The sequence below is a fragment of the Phyllobates terribilis genome, unplaced genomic scaffold (genome assembly GCF_046119375.1).
Source record: "Phyllobates terribilis strain yellow unplaced genomic scaffold, ASM4611937v1 Scaffold_8__6_contigs__length_399053987, whole genome shotgun sequence".
NCBI classification, from domain to species: Eukaryota; Metazoa; Chordata; class Amphibia; order Anura; family Dendrobatidae; genus Phyllobates; species Phyllobates terribilis.
The window spans coordinates 380,058,507-380,075,863 of NW_027362768.1; the positions used below are offsets into that span (position 1 = coordinate 380,058,507).

The following is a 17,357-nucleotide window of genomic DNA, read 5'->3' on the forward strand; positions in this document are numbered from 1 at the left end:
GGGGCCCATATACTGTTCCTGCACAGGGGCCATATACTGTTCTTGCACAGGGGCCCATATACTGTTCCTGCACAGGGGCCATATACTGTTCTTGCACAGGGGCCCATATACTGTTCCTGCACAGGGGTCATATACTGTTCTTGCACAGGGGCCATATACTGTTCTTGCACAGGGGCCCATATACTGTTCCTGCACAGGGGCCATATACTGTTCTTGCACAGGGACCCATATACTGTTCCTGCACAGGGTCCATATACAGTTCCTGCACAGGGGCCCATATACTGTTCTTGCACAGGGGCCCATATACTGTTCCTGCACAGGGGCCATATACTGTTCTTGCACAGGGTCCATATACTGTTCTTGCACATGGACCCATATACTGTTCCTGCACAGGGGTCCATATACTGTTCCTGCACAGGGGCCCATATACTGTTCTTGCACAGGGGCCCATATACTGTTCCTGCACAGGGGCCATATACTGTTCTTGCACAGGGGCCCATATACTGTTCTTGCACAGGGACCCATATACTGTTCCTGCACAGGGGCCCATATACTGTTCCTGCACAGGGGCCATATACTGTTCTTGCACAGGGGCCCCATCTGTCCGTGTCCGCCAGTGGCTGGAGACATCTTGAGATGAGCAGATTTGGAAAAAAGTTTGCTTCATTTGTGATCAGGCGCCGCTGATCTTGGGACATCTGGAGCCAAGAGGAAAGGTAAGGAAGGAGCATCCGTGTGCTCCCTGCGCCTCTCATGCAGGCAGAGCTCCTGGCCACTAATGTGGGTCCATATTGGAGACCCCCTTGTGGGTCAGCGGGTCGCCTCGGGGTCAGCGGTAATTCCCTGCACTCGCCCCGTTCCCAGGCTGTACGCCCTACATTGGATGTAGTCATGGCAATGGCTCGTTCTTTATTTAGTTGCGGGTCATAGAGAATCCACATCACTTATTTATAGTCCGAGTCGCCAAAGTTCTAGGTGGTCTTTGCGTTTGATCCACTGTCTGTGGACGGAGCCGCGCCGTGATCAGTCTGTACGAGGCAACGCCCGGCCCGCAGTCGCAGGTGGAGCACGGAGGAAATCACCGCTGCTTGCTGTCAGCAAATGGAAACATTCGGAAGATTGGAAACTTGTCTCAGTTTAATTCTGAGCGTTTGTTACAGTGTATCAGTGCAGTGCAATCTCTGAGAGTTTAAAGGGGTCTCACACATTTATGAAGAGATGATAAAACATATATAATTGCTGGGACCCCCACTGGTCCCTAAAAATAGGGGCTCTAGAGCATTGGACCACCGGATCGGGGGTCTGGAGGACGCTGTGGGCCTGGAGCACTGGACCATCTGAACATAAACAATCGCTGGGGCCCCCAATGGTCCCTAATATAGGGGCCCTCAGTTCCAAAATATTTCTACTTTTTCTACTTTATTAAATTGCAGCGACACCAATAACGTTTTGCACAATTTTGGTGCAGGCAATTTATTGCAAAAAATGATAAAAATATTTTGGAAAATTCCCCCTTAAAAATATTTTACCTGTACTGATACATTGTAACAAACCATCTGCTGTATCAACAGGGCAGATTCCCAGTCTGATCATTAATGTTTCCATTCACTGACAGGAAGCAGAGATCTTATAAATGATGAGAGACTGAAGCATAGAGTATAGTAAAGGTCAAGAACTTTATACATAGGGACCTTTTTAAGAAGAAGCCCAGTCTGGTGCCCCCCCACCCCTCCCGTGGGTCCTGCAAAGCTTTTACCGGTGGCTCTTAATAAAAGGGTTAAGAAGGAAACAAAAGGGCAAATTAAAGGCGTTGCGTTGGTAAAACATGGCTGCTATCTAATAAAATAGCGCCATCCTGTCTTCAGGTTGTGTGTGGTATTGCAGGTGAACCCCATTCGATTCTATAGAGCTGAGTTGCGATACCAGACTCAGCCTGTGGACAAGGGTGGCGCCATTTTTAACAAAAAGCAGATGTTTTGTTAATCCTCTTCAACCCTGTTAATGAGAGACCAAAAGATGATCCGCGGCGTTGGATGCAGCTCGTCCATCATGGTGCGCTGGCAGAATATCCCCCTCGTGGCGTCTGTGTCTCATCCTGTCGGCCCCCCTGTCAATCCAGGCTGGAAATGGCACTTTATTAACTGATCCATAACCGACCAACGCAGAGCGGAAAACCCAAAATCAGCAGATCGCCTCTAACGAGCCTCCTCCGTGCCAACCGCGCCACGGGGAGAAGCTGCTGACCTCACAAGATGCCGCTTCACTCGCTGCCATCCTGTGGGGACGGCGCTCACACTGTCACATGTCACAGAACATTGGGGAGTGTGACAGGTTCACAGAGGGGGCCGGCGCCCCCTGCGGGCGGACGGGTCACTTTGTATCACATCTGCATTAGAAAGAGCCGAGTCTGTGACTACAGCTGCGATCATCCAATATGGCCTCAACCCTGACTGCGCGGACATAGGAACGGGGTCTGTGGGCGCTGCGGGAATGGAGCATTGGGCCACCTGAACGGTGGCTGCGGGAAAGGAGCCCTAAACCACCAGAACATGAGGGCAACCACAGGGGTCTGCGGGTATGGAGCAATACACCACCTGAATGGGAGTCTGAGGACATGGAGCATTGGGCCATGTAAACAGAAGTCTGGGGGGGGGCTAGGGGTAAGGAGCACCACCAGAACAGGAGCCTGGAGGGGGCAGAGGGCCTGGAGCATTGGCCCACCTGAACAGAAGTCAGGGGGGCTGCGGCTGGGTAAGGAGCACTGGACCACCAGAACAAGGATCTGAAGGGGGCTGCGAGCTTGGAGTATTGGACCACCTGAACACAAACATGAGGGTCTGGAGGGGACTGCAGATCTGGAGCAATGCACCACCTGAATGCGGGCCTAGAGTATCGGACCACCTGAATTCACATATGAGGGTCTGGAGGGGACTGTGGGTTTGGAGCATTGGACCACGAGAACAAGGATCTGAAGGGGGCTGCGAGCTTGGAGTATTGGACCACCTGAACACAAACATGAGGGTCTGGAGGGGACTGCAGATCTGCAGCAATGTACCACCTGAATGCGGGCCTAGAGTATCGGACCACCTGAATACACATATGAGGGTCTGGAGGGGACTGTGGGTTTGGAGCATTGGACCACCAGAACAAGGATCTGAAGGGGGCGGCGGGCCGGGAGCACTGAGCCACCTGGGCAGGGGTCTGGAGGGGACTGGCTGCGGGGCTGGAGCATTTTGTAACCTGAACAGATACGCAGGAGTCTGGAGGGAGGTAAAAAAACAGGAACATTGGGTCATCTGAATGGGCGACTGAAATATAAAAAGTTGCAGAACTTTATATGACACCAAACTTTGCCCCATTCTGATTCTGGGCCTCAGGTTTGTCTCCCTCTCCATAGACTTCTCAGCAGCCGTGGAACAAATCTCGGATCTCTTAGAGGGGTCTTGACCAGGCTTTTCCCACCTAATAGCAGAAGTGACGGCCCCATCTCTACCAGGACCCCATTGCATTAGTATGCACGCCCTGCAGTAGGACCCCTTCCCCCTTGTCTTCAGTCACTCTGCCGCCTCCAGGTCCCGGCAGCTGTACCCGTCCATGACTTCATAGGTCACTGTGCCCCCCGAGCTGCAGAACCGGAGGCCGCGGTCCCTCAGACATGAAAAGAGAATGGTGAAGGTTTCCTCCCCGGTAAAGGAGGAGCCCGGACCCCCGGGAGAGCGGCATTAACACCATCACCTGCCCCGCTTGATGAGAATTTTACTCCCAAAAGGAAAGAAGAAGATTCGGCGAAAAGAGCAGAAAATGGGAACAAAACGGCCTATTTAAGAAACTAGGACAGAAAGCGAAAGAACAGGGACCGACGGGACCTCGCACCTTCTATTTATAGCCCAGTGTTAACACTTTCCTGCCCGGAGGTTCGCTCCTGCTCAGCACGCGGCTATCGATTGGCCGCGTCACCTTCCTGCCCGTCCCTATCGTGAGGCTAAGATCTAATTATGTAACGCGCTCCTGAGTCTGAGCCGCGAAAATCATATCCAGGTCTGCGAGCGCCGAGATCAGAGAGCCGTGCTGCTACCACCGGCAATACTGGCTACACCGACACCTGCTACACGGATACTGGCTACACCGACACTGCCAAAACTGGCTACACCGACACCTGCTACACCGATACAGGCTACACCGACACCTGCTACACCGACACCGCCGATACCGGCTACACAGACACTGCCAAAACTGGCTACACCGACACCTGCTACACCGATACAGGCTACACCGACACCTGCGATACTGGCTACACAGACACTGCCAAAACTGGCTACACCAACACTTGCTACACCGATACAGGCTACACAGACACCTGCTACACCGACACCTGCTACACCGACACCGCCGATACTGGCTACACAGACACCGCCGATACTGGCTACACAGACAATGCCAAAACTGGCTACACCGACACCTGCTACACCGACACCGCTCATACCGGCTACACCGACACCGCCGATACTGGATACACAGACACTGCCAAAACCGGCTACACCGACACCGGCTACACTGATACCGGCTACACCGCCAATACCGACTACACCAACACCGCCGATACCGGCTACAGAGACACCGCCAATACCGGCTACAGAGACACTGCCAATACCGGCTACAGGGACACCGTCAATAGCAGCTACAGGGACACCGCCGATACCAGCTACAGAGACACCGCCGATACCGGCTACAGAGACACCGCCGATACCGGCTACAGAGGCACCGCCGATACCGGCTACAGAGGCACCGCCGATACCGGCTACAGAGACACTGCCGATACCGGCTACACAGACACCGCCAATACCGGCTACACCGACACCACCAATACCGGCTACAGGGACACCGTCAATAGCAGCTACAGAGACACCGCCGATACCGGCTACAGAGACACCGCCGATACCGGCTACAGAGACACCGCCGATACCGGCTACAGAGGCACCGCCAATACTGGCTACACAGACACCGCCAATACCGGCTACAGAGACACCGCCGATACCGGCTACAGAGACACTGCCGATACCGGCTACAGAGACACTGCCGATACCGGCTACAGAGACACTGCCAATAACAACTACACAGACACTGCCGATACCGGCTACAGAGGCACCGCCAATACCGGCTACAGAGGCACCGCCGATACCGGCTACTGCACAGCTGCCAATACCTGTTTCTGTACCACCGCCAATACTTGCTGCCCCAGCCCCAGTAGTATTGGCACCATCACCGCCTCCATTGCCACTAATAGCAATAACATTCCTAACATCTCCAGCACTACCACCACCATCCGCTCTCGCTGCACAGCCCCGTCCTGAGTGCTCGGCTCCGGCAGGCTCTGCTCGGCCGGTCACGCTTCAGCTTGCTGCCCCGCTGTGCTATTCATGTGCACTGAATGCGCGGAGTGTACGGCGAGTGCGTAACGCAGCGTGCAGCCTCGTCTGAGCAATGGATCTCTGGGCCGAAGCTGGAACTGGACACAGATCAGCGCTCGCTGCTACCGGGGGAAAAACAGCGCAACGTAACCGAGGAAGAAACCTGCAATAAATCCAGAGCGAACGGGACCAATGAGAGACAGCGAGACAGACCATGAGAGAGACAGCGAGACCGACACAATGAGGCAGAGACCGGAAGAGAGACAGCGAGACACCGAGACAGAGACAGCAAGACAGAGAGACAGTGAGACCAAGACCGTGAGAGAGATCGAGACAGTGAGAGAGACTGACAGCGAGGCAGAGAGATAGAGAGAGAGACAGTGAGAAAGTGAGAGCGAGGCAGAGAGACAATTAGAGAGACAGAGACAGCGAGAGAGACCGTGAGAGAGACAGAAACAATGAGAAAGACAGCGAGACAGAGACCGTGAGCGAGACCGAGGCAGAGAGACAGTGAGAGAGACAGCCCGGCAGGGAGACAGCAAGACAGAGAGACAGCGTCGCTCCGGACCAGAGCTTAGTGATCAGTAAATGACAGATAGTCAGATACAATGTTTCTATTTGTAGCGAGACTTTCACCTATGACCTATTCACCTTGGGGATCCTCAGGCCCTGGGGACATTTACAGCCCTCGATGACCTTTTCTCCGGCAGATTCCTGGGGTCCACAGTACTTGGGCCGGCAGCTGTGTTTTGATGGCCACTGGGCTTTTCATTCCTTCTTGCTCTGTAAGCGCGTGTAGGCACGGTTCACCACGGAGCGCGGAGGCGCGTGCAATGACAGCTTGTGTCCGCACACCACCGCCGGCGTCAGGACGCACTTTGTGGACGGAGTTAGTGTACGGCCCCCAAGGAAGGCTTGAATATCTAAATGGCCCTTGGCAGAAAGAAGGTTCCTCACCCCTGACCTACAACAAAGACTCAGCTCGCTGCCCGTATCTGGCCCCGTGTTATAGTCGCGCACACCCGCAGCTCCGCCGTTTCCCACACTCACTGTTCGGATTGACGTTCTCGCAGAGCTCGGTCTTGGCTTCCCCGTTGGGCCGGTCACTGGGCTTGTGTGACAGACGTGATGACATTGTGGCCGCTGTCACCACCGCCTTGAAGCTGCGTTTGCGTTTCTGCACATTCAGTTCCGGGTGGAAGATGATGATATAAACCTTCGGCATGTAAAGCATCCCCAGAGCCACCGAGGCACTGAGATTCATGGAGATGGTGAGGGTGGTGGTCTGGATGTAGAGCTGCAAGACACGAGAAGAAGGGAAAGGGTTAAACATGGCCCCAACCAAAGCTGCGGCAGTAATAATGGCGACAAGTCACATATAGAAGCACATTATAATGTACGGCGGCAGAGCGCAGGTTATTATGCATCATTGGCCTATATGTTACAGAGACGCACATCCACCAGTAACAACCAAATCATTTGGAATTTCCCCCAAATTTCAGAGTCTGTTGAATGCAAAACTTCACGTAGTCAATGAATTCAGCAAAATGGCAGCCGGGCAGATCACCGGTCTTATATATTCCTATGCAAAGGCCAGTGATTGACCAAACCAGGTCACATGGAGGCGGATGGCGCAAATTACCCTCAAAGTGACTGCGTGAAGACAATCACTGATGCTGGAAGCACTGGAGACTGGGGCAGAGGAGCAGAGACTGGGGCGGAGGAGCAGAGACTGGGGCGGAGGAGCAGAGACTGGGAAGGAGGAGCAGAGACTGGGGAGGAGGAGCCGAGACTGGGGAGGAGGAGCCGAGACTGGGGAGGAGGAGCCGAGCCTGGTGGGGAGGACAAGGGACTGGCATAGAGGAGCCGAGACTGGCGCAGAGGACCCGAGGCTGCCGCAGAGAACAAGGGCCTGGAACCAGAGGAGCCGAGACTGGGGCGGAGGAGCAGAGACTGGGGCGGAGGAGCAGAGACTGGGGAGGAGGAGCCGAGCCTGGTGCAGAGGAGCCAAGCCTGGCGGAGAGGACAAGGGACTGGCATAGAGGAGCCGAGACTGGCGCAGGGGACCCGAGGCTGGGGCGGAGGAGCAGAGACTGGGGCGGAGGAGCAGAGACTGGGGCGGAGGAGCAGAGACTGGGGCGGAGGAGCAGAGACTGGGGCGGAGGAGCAGAGACTGGGGCGGAGGAGCAGAGACTGGGGCGGAGGAGCAGAGACTGGGGCGGAGGAGCAGAGACTGGGGCGGAGGAGCAGAGACTGGGGCGGAGGAGCAGAGACTGGGGCGGAGGAGCAGAGATTGGGGCGGAGGAGCAGAGACTGGGGCAGAGGAGCAGAGACTGGGGCGGAGGAGCCGAGACTGGGGCGGAGGAGCCAAGACTGGGGCGGAGAGGACAAGAGACTGGCGGAGAGGACAAGAGACTGGCGGAGAGGACCCGAGGCTGCCGCAGAGAACAAGGGCCTGGATCCAGAGGAGCCGAGACTGGGGCGGAGGAGCAGAGACTGGGGCGGAGGAGCAGAGACTGGGGCGGAGGAGCAGAGACTGGGGAGGAGGAGCCGAGCCTGGTGCAGAGGAGCCAAGCCTGGCGGAGAGGACAAGGGACTGGCATAGAGGAGCCGAGACTGGCGCAGGGGACCCGAGGCTGGGGCGGAGGAGCAGAGACTGGGGCGGAGGAGCAGAGACTGGGGCGGAGGAGCAGAGACTGGGGCGGAGGAGCAGAGACTGGGGCGGAGGAGCAGAGACTGGGGCAGAGGAGCAGAGACTGGGGCAGAGGAGCAGAGACTGGGGCGGAGGAGCCGAGACTGGGGCGGAGGAGCCGAGACTGGGGCGGAGGAGCCGAGACTGGGGCGGAGGAGCCGAGACTGGGGCGGAGAGGACAAGAGACTGGCGGAGAGGACAAGAGACTGGCGCAGAGGACAAGAGACTGGCGCAGAGGACAAGAGACTGGCGCAGAGGACAAGAGACTGGCGCAGAGGACAAGAGACTGGCGCAGAGGAGCCAAGCCTGGCGCGGAGGAGCCGAGCCTGGCGCGGAGGAGCCGAGCCTGGCGCAGAGGAGCCGAGCCTGGCGCGGAGGAGCCGAGACTGGCGCGGAGGAGCCGAGACTGGCGCGGAGGAGCCGAGACTGGCGCGGAGGAGCCGAGACTGGGGCGGAGGAGCCGAGACTGGGGCGGAGGAGCCGAGGCTGGGGCGGAGGAGCCGAGGCTGGGGCGGAGGAGCCGAGACTGGGGCGGAGGAACCGAGCCTGGCGCAGAGGAGAGGAGCCTGGCGCAGAGGAGCCAAGCCTGGCGCTGAGAACAAGGGACTGGCACAGAGGAGCCGAGACTGGCGCAGAGGAGCCGAGACTGGCGCAGAGGAGCCGAGACTGGCGCAGAAGTGCAGAGACTGGGGCAGAGGAGCCGAGACTGGGGCAGAGGAGCAGAGACTGGGGCAGAGGAGCAGAGACTGGGGCAGAGGAGCAGAGACTGGGGCAGAGGAGCCTAGACTGGGGCACAGACACACGCTGTATAACATATAGAGACACATTTCATAAATATGTAACATAAACACTATTACATTATGAGAGTCTATAGCGGCCAGTCACATGGGACAGACGTTACCACAGAAGACCATGGTTGTGTTGAGTTCAGCACTGAAACCCTGCATGACCAGAGAAATCAACAGAAGCGAGTGTCTTCTCCACAGGACTACAAATGATGAACTCATGGGACGGCTCAGCTCTGCTACATCCATCATGTTTAACTCTTCCACTTTATCTTTGCATTCAGTGTTGCAGTAACTGACAACCATGACACCTCATGCGCCTGACAAACCTCATCCCTGCTACATGTCGGATTCTAGAACACTTTCATTTTTAAACTCATCATTGTAGATCAATCTGTCTCTGCTACATCTGACACACAAAGCTCTGCCGCATCCGGTGCATAAATCAGAGAATCTGGGTTTTATGTTCCTCGGGTCCTAATGAGGTGACTGATGCATTTTGGATTTTCACACATTTTATTTAATGAGAGGCCAAATAATATAAAGTGAAAAACATCAAACAATGGAGTGACACCTACAAGGAGCAGCACTGACAAATCCACAAAAAGAATGGAGAGTACAGCGTCAACGGCTGGTTACAATCTGCAGCAGAAACCGGTATAAGACGCCACTGAGGGCACGTACTGATCAGTCACAATGTACGAAGTCACTGGAACTAAGATGCCACCAAGGCAGAGACTAAGTCCAAGACCAAGGAAAAGACCAAGGCCGAGTCTAAAGCTGAGACCAATGCCAAGGCTGAGAATAACACAGAGAAGAAAGCTGAGCTCGAGACCGAATTCAAGGCAAAGAGCCAGGCCAAGACGAAAGCCGAGTCTAAGGCCACGGCCCCACTATCAGTATTTGGTCAGTATATGGTCAGTATTTTTTCTCAGGAGTGGGAGACAAAACCAGGTGAGGAACAATCAGAGAAAAGGTATAATAGAAACAAGTCACCAATTCTGCATTTATCACCCACTCCTGGTTTTGGCTCCCACTCCTGAGAAAAAATACTGACCGAATACTGATAGTGGAGCCATGGCCTAAGACAGAGACCGAGACCAAAGCAGAGTCCAAAGCAGAGACCAATGCCAGGGTTGAGTCCAAGCCTGAGAGCAAAGATCGATAACAAGTCCAAGACTGAGACCAAGGCAAAAACCCAGTCCAATACGAAGGCCGAATCCTAGACTATGACCAAGGCCAAGACCAAGGCAGAGTCAAAAGGCTAGACAAATACTAAGACCAAGAGCAAGATGAAGAGCAAGACTGAGATGGAGAGCGAGGCCAAAATGAAGAAAGAGAGAAAGCACGAGACTGAGAAAGAGACCGAGAGCAAGACAGAGCGCTAGATAAAGAAAGACAAAGAGCGAGAAAGAGAGTGAAAGCAAGACAAGGAGCAAGACTAAGACAGAGAGCAAGATAAAGTGAGACATAGAGCGAGAAAGAGAGTGAGAGCAAGACAAGGAGCAAGACTAAGACAGAGAGCAAGATAAAGCGAGATATAGAGCGAGAAAGAGTGAGAGCAAGACAGAGCGCTAGATAAAGCGAGACATAGAGCGAGAAAGAGAGTGAGAGCCAGACAAGGAGCAAGACTAAGACAGAGAGCAAGATAAAGCGAGATATAGAGCGAGAAAGAGAGTGAGAGCAAGACAGAGCGCTAGATAAAGCGAGACATAGAGCGAGAAAGAGAGTGAGAGCCAGACAAGGAGCAAGACTAAGACAGAGAGCAAGACCGAGAGCAAGACAGAGAATGAGACCAATCTGAGACGGAGACCTAGATTGAGATTAAGACCAAGACAGAGACCAATAAGAAAAAACGCAGCACTACTGGACCTGGGTGCTTGAGTTGGGTCCAAAGCCTTGAGATATAGTGATAACCTCAGCACACCAAATGATATAAAAGGTACTTTTATTAGCAGTCCACAGAAAAGACGTTTCGGTCAACACGACCTTCATCAGTGTACTGCATGTAAACAGAAATATACAGAAATAGAGACATTACAATAATTGTAAAATTACAATTAATATATGTTAGACATATATAAAGAGAAGAGGTCTATGTGTCTATGTAACCTTTATCCAGCAAATAAAACAAGAAGAACGGAGCAACCTACCAAATTACTGGGATGGGAGCAGGAAAAAGGAAGGAGATGGGACCCAATACTGGGGATCCTATGGAGAGAGTGCATGTTATAAAGTTATGTGGAGCTGGAATAGGGTGAGGGCTATAAGAGAGCTAAACATACCGTATTTGTAAAGAGCCTGGAGTTAAGTGCTGCCTGGATCGCGGTATCCACCGCTGGATATTTGCAGGGTGTACGTATAGAGGGATTGTCTATAAGTATGGGTGAAGGGGAGGAGGGTTTAGCTGTCAGCCAATGAGAGGAGTGGATGTGCCGGTGAATCGCGCTACTAGCGGTGACGTCACAGGAAGTGACGCGAAACGGGGAGGTGCCGGCTTCTGATTGGTCCGGTGCCGCGCTTGCGCACATGCGTGCGTGTCAGTCGGCGTGCAGGTGCGTTCCAGGGACCAGGAAGTGGTTTCTGTATTGGAGTATGTGATACACTGCCGGAAAAAAGAAGCAGGAAGCGTTTTCACCATCGGGAGAGGGGGTAGTAGAGAGCAGGAGAGGTATGGGAGGACGAGGGTGGGTATGGATCCATGATCTGTAACATGAAATAAATTATCAGTTGAAGTTACATGGTACAACACAGTCAAAAGCACATCACAATATTGTTATGATATCCTGTAATAGGTAGGTATGTATCAATCATGATCCTCATGATGAATACCAAATAAAGATTCAATATTAACCCATTCGAGAGTAAGAGGAGTATCCACACATAAGCTAAAAGTCCCTGCTTGAGCAATATAGGATCTGGTGAATTTATATCAATGAGTGAAGATAATAATCCTAGTGTGGTCAAATTACCATATACTAGGTGAGTATGCGTCAATCATGATCCTACTGATAAAAGACAAAATCAAGATTAGATATTGACCCATTATGGAGTAGGAGGGATATACTCATATAAGCTAAGGTCCCTATTTGAGCAATTTAGGATCAGGTGAATTTAAATGAATGAATGGAGATCATAATCCTTGTTGAGCCCTTTGGGATGAAGGGACTGCAGTTCATGAATCCAAAATGCCTCTCTCTGTTTGAGGGTTTGGATTCGATTACCCCCACGGCGGGGTGGTCTGATCTGCTCTATGACTTGAAATCGTAATTGGGACACATTGTGTGGATACTCCTCTTACTCTCGAATGGGTTAATATTGAATCTTTATTTGGTATTCATCATGAGGATCATGATTGATACATACCTACCTATTACAGGATATCATAACAATATTGTGATGTGCTTTTGACTGTGTTGTACCATGTAACTTCAACTGATAATTTATTTCATGTTACAGATCATGGATCCATACCCACCCTCGTCCTCCCATACCTCTCCTGCTCTCTACTACCCCCTCTCCCGATGGTGAAAACGCTTCCTGCTTCTTTTTTCCGGCAGTGTATCACATACTCCAATACAGAAACCACTTCCTGGTCCCTGGAACGCACCTGCACGCCGACTGACACGCACGCATGTGCGCAAGCGCGGCACCGGACCAATCAGAAGCCGGCACCTCCCCGTTTCGCGTCACTTCCTGTGACGTCACCGCTAGTAGCGCGATTCACCGGCACATCCACTCCTCTCATTGGCTGACAGCTAAACCCTCCTCCCCTTCACCCATACTTATAGACAGTCCCTCTATACGTACACCCTGCAAATATCCAGCGGTGGATACCGCGATCCAGGCAGCACTTAACTCCAGGCTCTTTACAAATACGGTATGTTTAGCTCTCTTATAGCCCTCACCCTATTCCAGCTCCACATAACTTTATAACATGCACTCTCTCCATAGGATCCCCAGTATTGGGTCCCATCTCCTTCCTTTTTCCTGCTCCCATCCCAGTAATTTGGTAGGTTGCTCCGTTCTTCTTGTTTTATTTGCTGGATAAAGGTTACATAGACACATAGACCTCTTCTCTTTATATATGTCTAACATATATTAATTGTAATTTTACAATTATTGTAATGTCTCTATTTCTGTATATTTCTGTTTACATGCAGTACACTGATGAAGGTCGTGTTGACCGAAACGTCTTTTCTGTGGACTGCTAATAAAAGTACCTTTTATATCATTTGGTGTGCTGAGGTTATCACTATATCTCAAGACAGAGACCAAGACCAACACTTAGAACAAAACAGAGTCGAAGGCCAAACGCAGCCATGAGATCAAGGCCGCCGCAGTCGAGTGTATGAGAAATCATCTAAGTTTAATCCAGAAAACAAGGATGATTTTTTTTCTAACTTTCATTCAATTTCCATCCGTGCGTCCGGTTGTTACGTCTGTGTGACATCCGTGTGCGATCAGTTTTTTATACATCGTCACTAAAACATGTTCATGATCAAATACAAATAAAACAGAAATGTATCCATACAAATGTGATGCCGCGTGGATGTTTCATGGGGGATCCGATTATTTTTACGCACCCGTAGACTTGAATGTGTGAGTCTCATCCAAGACTCGGAAGAAAGTAATGCCCGCCACGATTCTGTGCCCCCGGATCCTCATCACCATTGCATCCAGTAAATTGACGTCTGTATTCTATAAAGTCATCAGAACGGCCCTGGCCCCATGTAACAGAAAGCAGTGGATGGTTATCCAGCTCCGGAGTCATTACGTGATGTGATTCTGGGATTTCGCCACAATCCTAAGCTTTCTTTCTCCATGTTGTTTCCACCTCTCTGACTTATAGAAAGCGCAGCTTATCCAGATCTCACTTCGCCCTTCAGCATCTCTCTGCCCGGTATCAGGACGGCGCACGGTCATCTCACATTATACCGCAGTTCAATTAAATGCAATCTGTAAGCTGCTCTCAGCCTCTCACTCCACAAAGAAGAACAGATGATTGATTTTATTTTCTCTAGTTCTGACCGTGCCTGATCCTTTACAACTGACCAGATATTCCGATAAAAGGATAGAAAGTAACAAAACACATTGACTTTTCTTTCATCTTCTACTTTTCCAAACTCTGTGGTGAAGAAAAAGAAAAATACAGAAACACTCGGCTACCACTAAATAGCAAAGAACTAACCCCCCTACAGTAAAAGTATAAGAGAAAGAAGGAGGATGAGGAGGAGGAGGAGGAGGAGGAGGGTCTCCGAGGGATTATTGCAGTAAAAGTGAAAAAAGCCGCAATAAAGCAGGTCCGAGAGAAATATCTAGAGAGCCCGACCTGTCAGACAGAACTTTATCCCTGTACATAGAGAAAAAAATCTCATGAGCTCTGAAATGAGCAAAGAGTCTAATAGTGGAGTAATACTGCCCCTATGTACAAGAATATAACTACTATAATACTGCTCCCTATGTACAAGAATATAACTACTATAATACTGCCCCTATGTACAAGAATATAACTACTATAATACTGCCCCCTATGTACAAGAATATAACTACTATAATACTGCTCCCTATGTACAAGAATATAACTACTATAATACTGCCCCTATGTACAAGAATATAACTACTATAATACTGCCCCCTATGTACAAGAATATAACTACTATAATACTGCTCCTATGTACAATAATATAACTACTATAATACTGCCCCTATGTACAAGAATATAACTACTATAATACTGCCCCCTATGTACAAGAATATAACTACTATAATACTGCTCCCTATGTACAAGAATATAACTACTATAATACTGCTCCCTATGTACAAGAATATAACTACTATAATACTGTTCCTATGTACAATAATATAACTACTATAATACTGCCCCTATGTACAAGAATATAACTACTATAATACTGCCCCCTATGTACAAGAATATAACTACTATAATACTGCTCCCTATGTACAAGAATATAACTACTATAATACTGCTCCCTATGTACAAGAATATAACTACTATAATACTGCCCCTATGTACAAGAATATAACTACTATAATACTGCCCCCTATGTACAAGAATATAACTACTATAATACTGCCCCTATGTACAAGACTATAACTACTATAATATTGCTCTCTATGTACAAGAATATAACTACTATAATACTGCCCCTTTGTACAAGAATATAACTACTATAATACTGCTCCTATGTACAATAATATAACTACTATAATACTGCCCCTATGTACAAGAATATAACTACTATAATACTGCCCCCTATGTACAAGAATATAACTACTATAATACTGCTCCCTATGTACAAGAATATAACTACTATAATACTGCTCCCTATGTACAAGAATATAGCTACTATAATACTGCCCCCCATGTACAAGAATATAACTACTATAATACTGCCACTATGTACAAGAATATAACTACTATAATACTGCCCCCTATGTACAAGAATATAGCTACTATAATACTGCCCCCTATGTACAAGAATATAACTACTATAATACTGCCCCCTATGTACAAGAATATAACTACAATAATACTGCCCTCTATGTACAAGAATATAACTACTATAATACTGCTCCTATGTACTAGAATATAGCTACTATAATACTGCCCCTATGTACAAAAATATAAATACTATAATACTGACCCCTATGTACAAGAATAAAAATACTATAATACTGCCCCCTATGTACAAGAATATAACTACAATAATACTGCTCCTATGTACAAGAATATAACTACTATAATACTACCCCCTATGTACAAGAATATAACTACTATAATACTGCTCCGTATGTACAAGAATGTAAATACTATAATACTGCGCCCTATGTACAAGAATATAACTACTATAATACTGCCCCCTATGTACAAGAATATGACTACTATAATACTGCTCCTATGTACAAGAATATAACTACTATAATACTGCTCCTATGTACAAGAATATAACTACTATAATACTGTCCCCTATGTACAAGAATATAACTACTATAATACTGCTCCTATGTACAAGAATATAACTACTATAATACTGCCCCTATGTACAAGAATATAACTACTATAATACTGCCCCCTATGTACAAGAATATAACTACTATAATACTGCTCCTATGTACAAGAATATAACTACTATAATACTGCCCCCATGTACAATATTACTACTATAATACTGCTCCTATGTACAAGAATATAACTACTATAATACTGCCCCATATGTACAAGAATATAACTACTATAATACTGCTCCCTATGTACAAGAATATATCTACTATAATACTGCTCCTATGTACAAAAATATAACTACTATAATACTGCCCCCTATGTACAAGAATATAACTACTATAATACTGCCCCCTATGTACAAGAATATAACTAGTATAATACTGCTCCCTATGTAGAATATAACTACTATAATACTGCCCCCCTATGTACAAGAATATAAATACTATAATACTGCCCCTATGTACAAGAATATAACTACTATAATACTGCCCCCTATGTACAAGAATATAACTACTATAATACTGCTCCTATGTACAAGAATATAACTACTATAATACTGCCCCCTATGTACAAGAATATAACTACTATAATACTGCTCCTATGTACAATAATATAACTACTATAATACTGCTCCCTATGTAGAATATAACTACTATAATACTGCTCCTATGTACAAGAATATAACTACTATAATACTGCCCCCTATGTACAAGAATATAACTACTATAATAGTGCCCCCTATGTACAAGAATATAACTACTATAATACTGCCCCCTATGTACAAGAATATAACTACTATAATACTGCCCCTATGTTCAAGAATATAACTACTATAATACTGCCCCCTATGTACAAGAATATAACTACTATAATACTGCCCCTATGTTCAAGAATATAACTACTATAATACTGCCCCCTATGTACAAGAATATAACTACTATAATACTGCTCCTATGTACAAGAATATAACTACTATAATACTGCCCCTATGTACAAGAATATAACTACTATACTACTGCCCCTATGTACAAGAATATAACTACTATAATACTGCCCCTATGTACAAGAATATAACTACTATAATACTGCCCCTATGTTCAAGAATATAACTACTATAATACTGCTCCCTATGTACAAGAATATAACTACTATAATACTGCTCCCTATGTACAAGAATACAACTACTATAATACTGCTCCTATGTACAAGAATATAACTACTATAATACTGCCCCTATGTACAAGAATATAACTACTATAATACTGCTCCTATGTACAAGAATATAACTACTATAATACTGCCACTATGTACAAGAATATAACTACTATACTACTGCCCCCTATGTACAAGAATATAACTACTATAATACTGCTCCCTATGTACAAGAATATATCTACTATAATACTGTTCCTATGTACAAGAATATAACTACTATAATACTGCCC

The 17,357-nt window shown here is 48.3% G+C and overlaps 1 protein-coding gene across 4 annotated transcripts in view; it reads right to left on the reverse strand.

Annotated features, from left to right (window-relative positions):
• Positions 1-17,357, reverse strand: part of GRM7 (glutamate metabotropic receptor 7) — a 469,276-nt gene that overhangs the window by 39,996 nt on the left and 411,923 nt on the right. For all 4 annotated transcript variants that reach the window (XM_073645026.1, XM_073645027.1, XM_073645029.1 and 1 more), the window contains exon 9: positions 6,459-6,705. In XM_073645026.1, the coding sequence (XP_073501127.1) occupies positions 6,459-6,705 (247 nt within the window). The remainder of the gene's footprint in view (positions 1-6,458; positions 6,706-17,357) is intronic.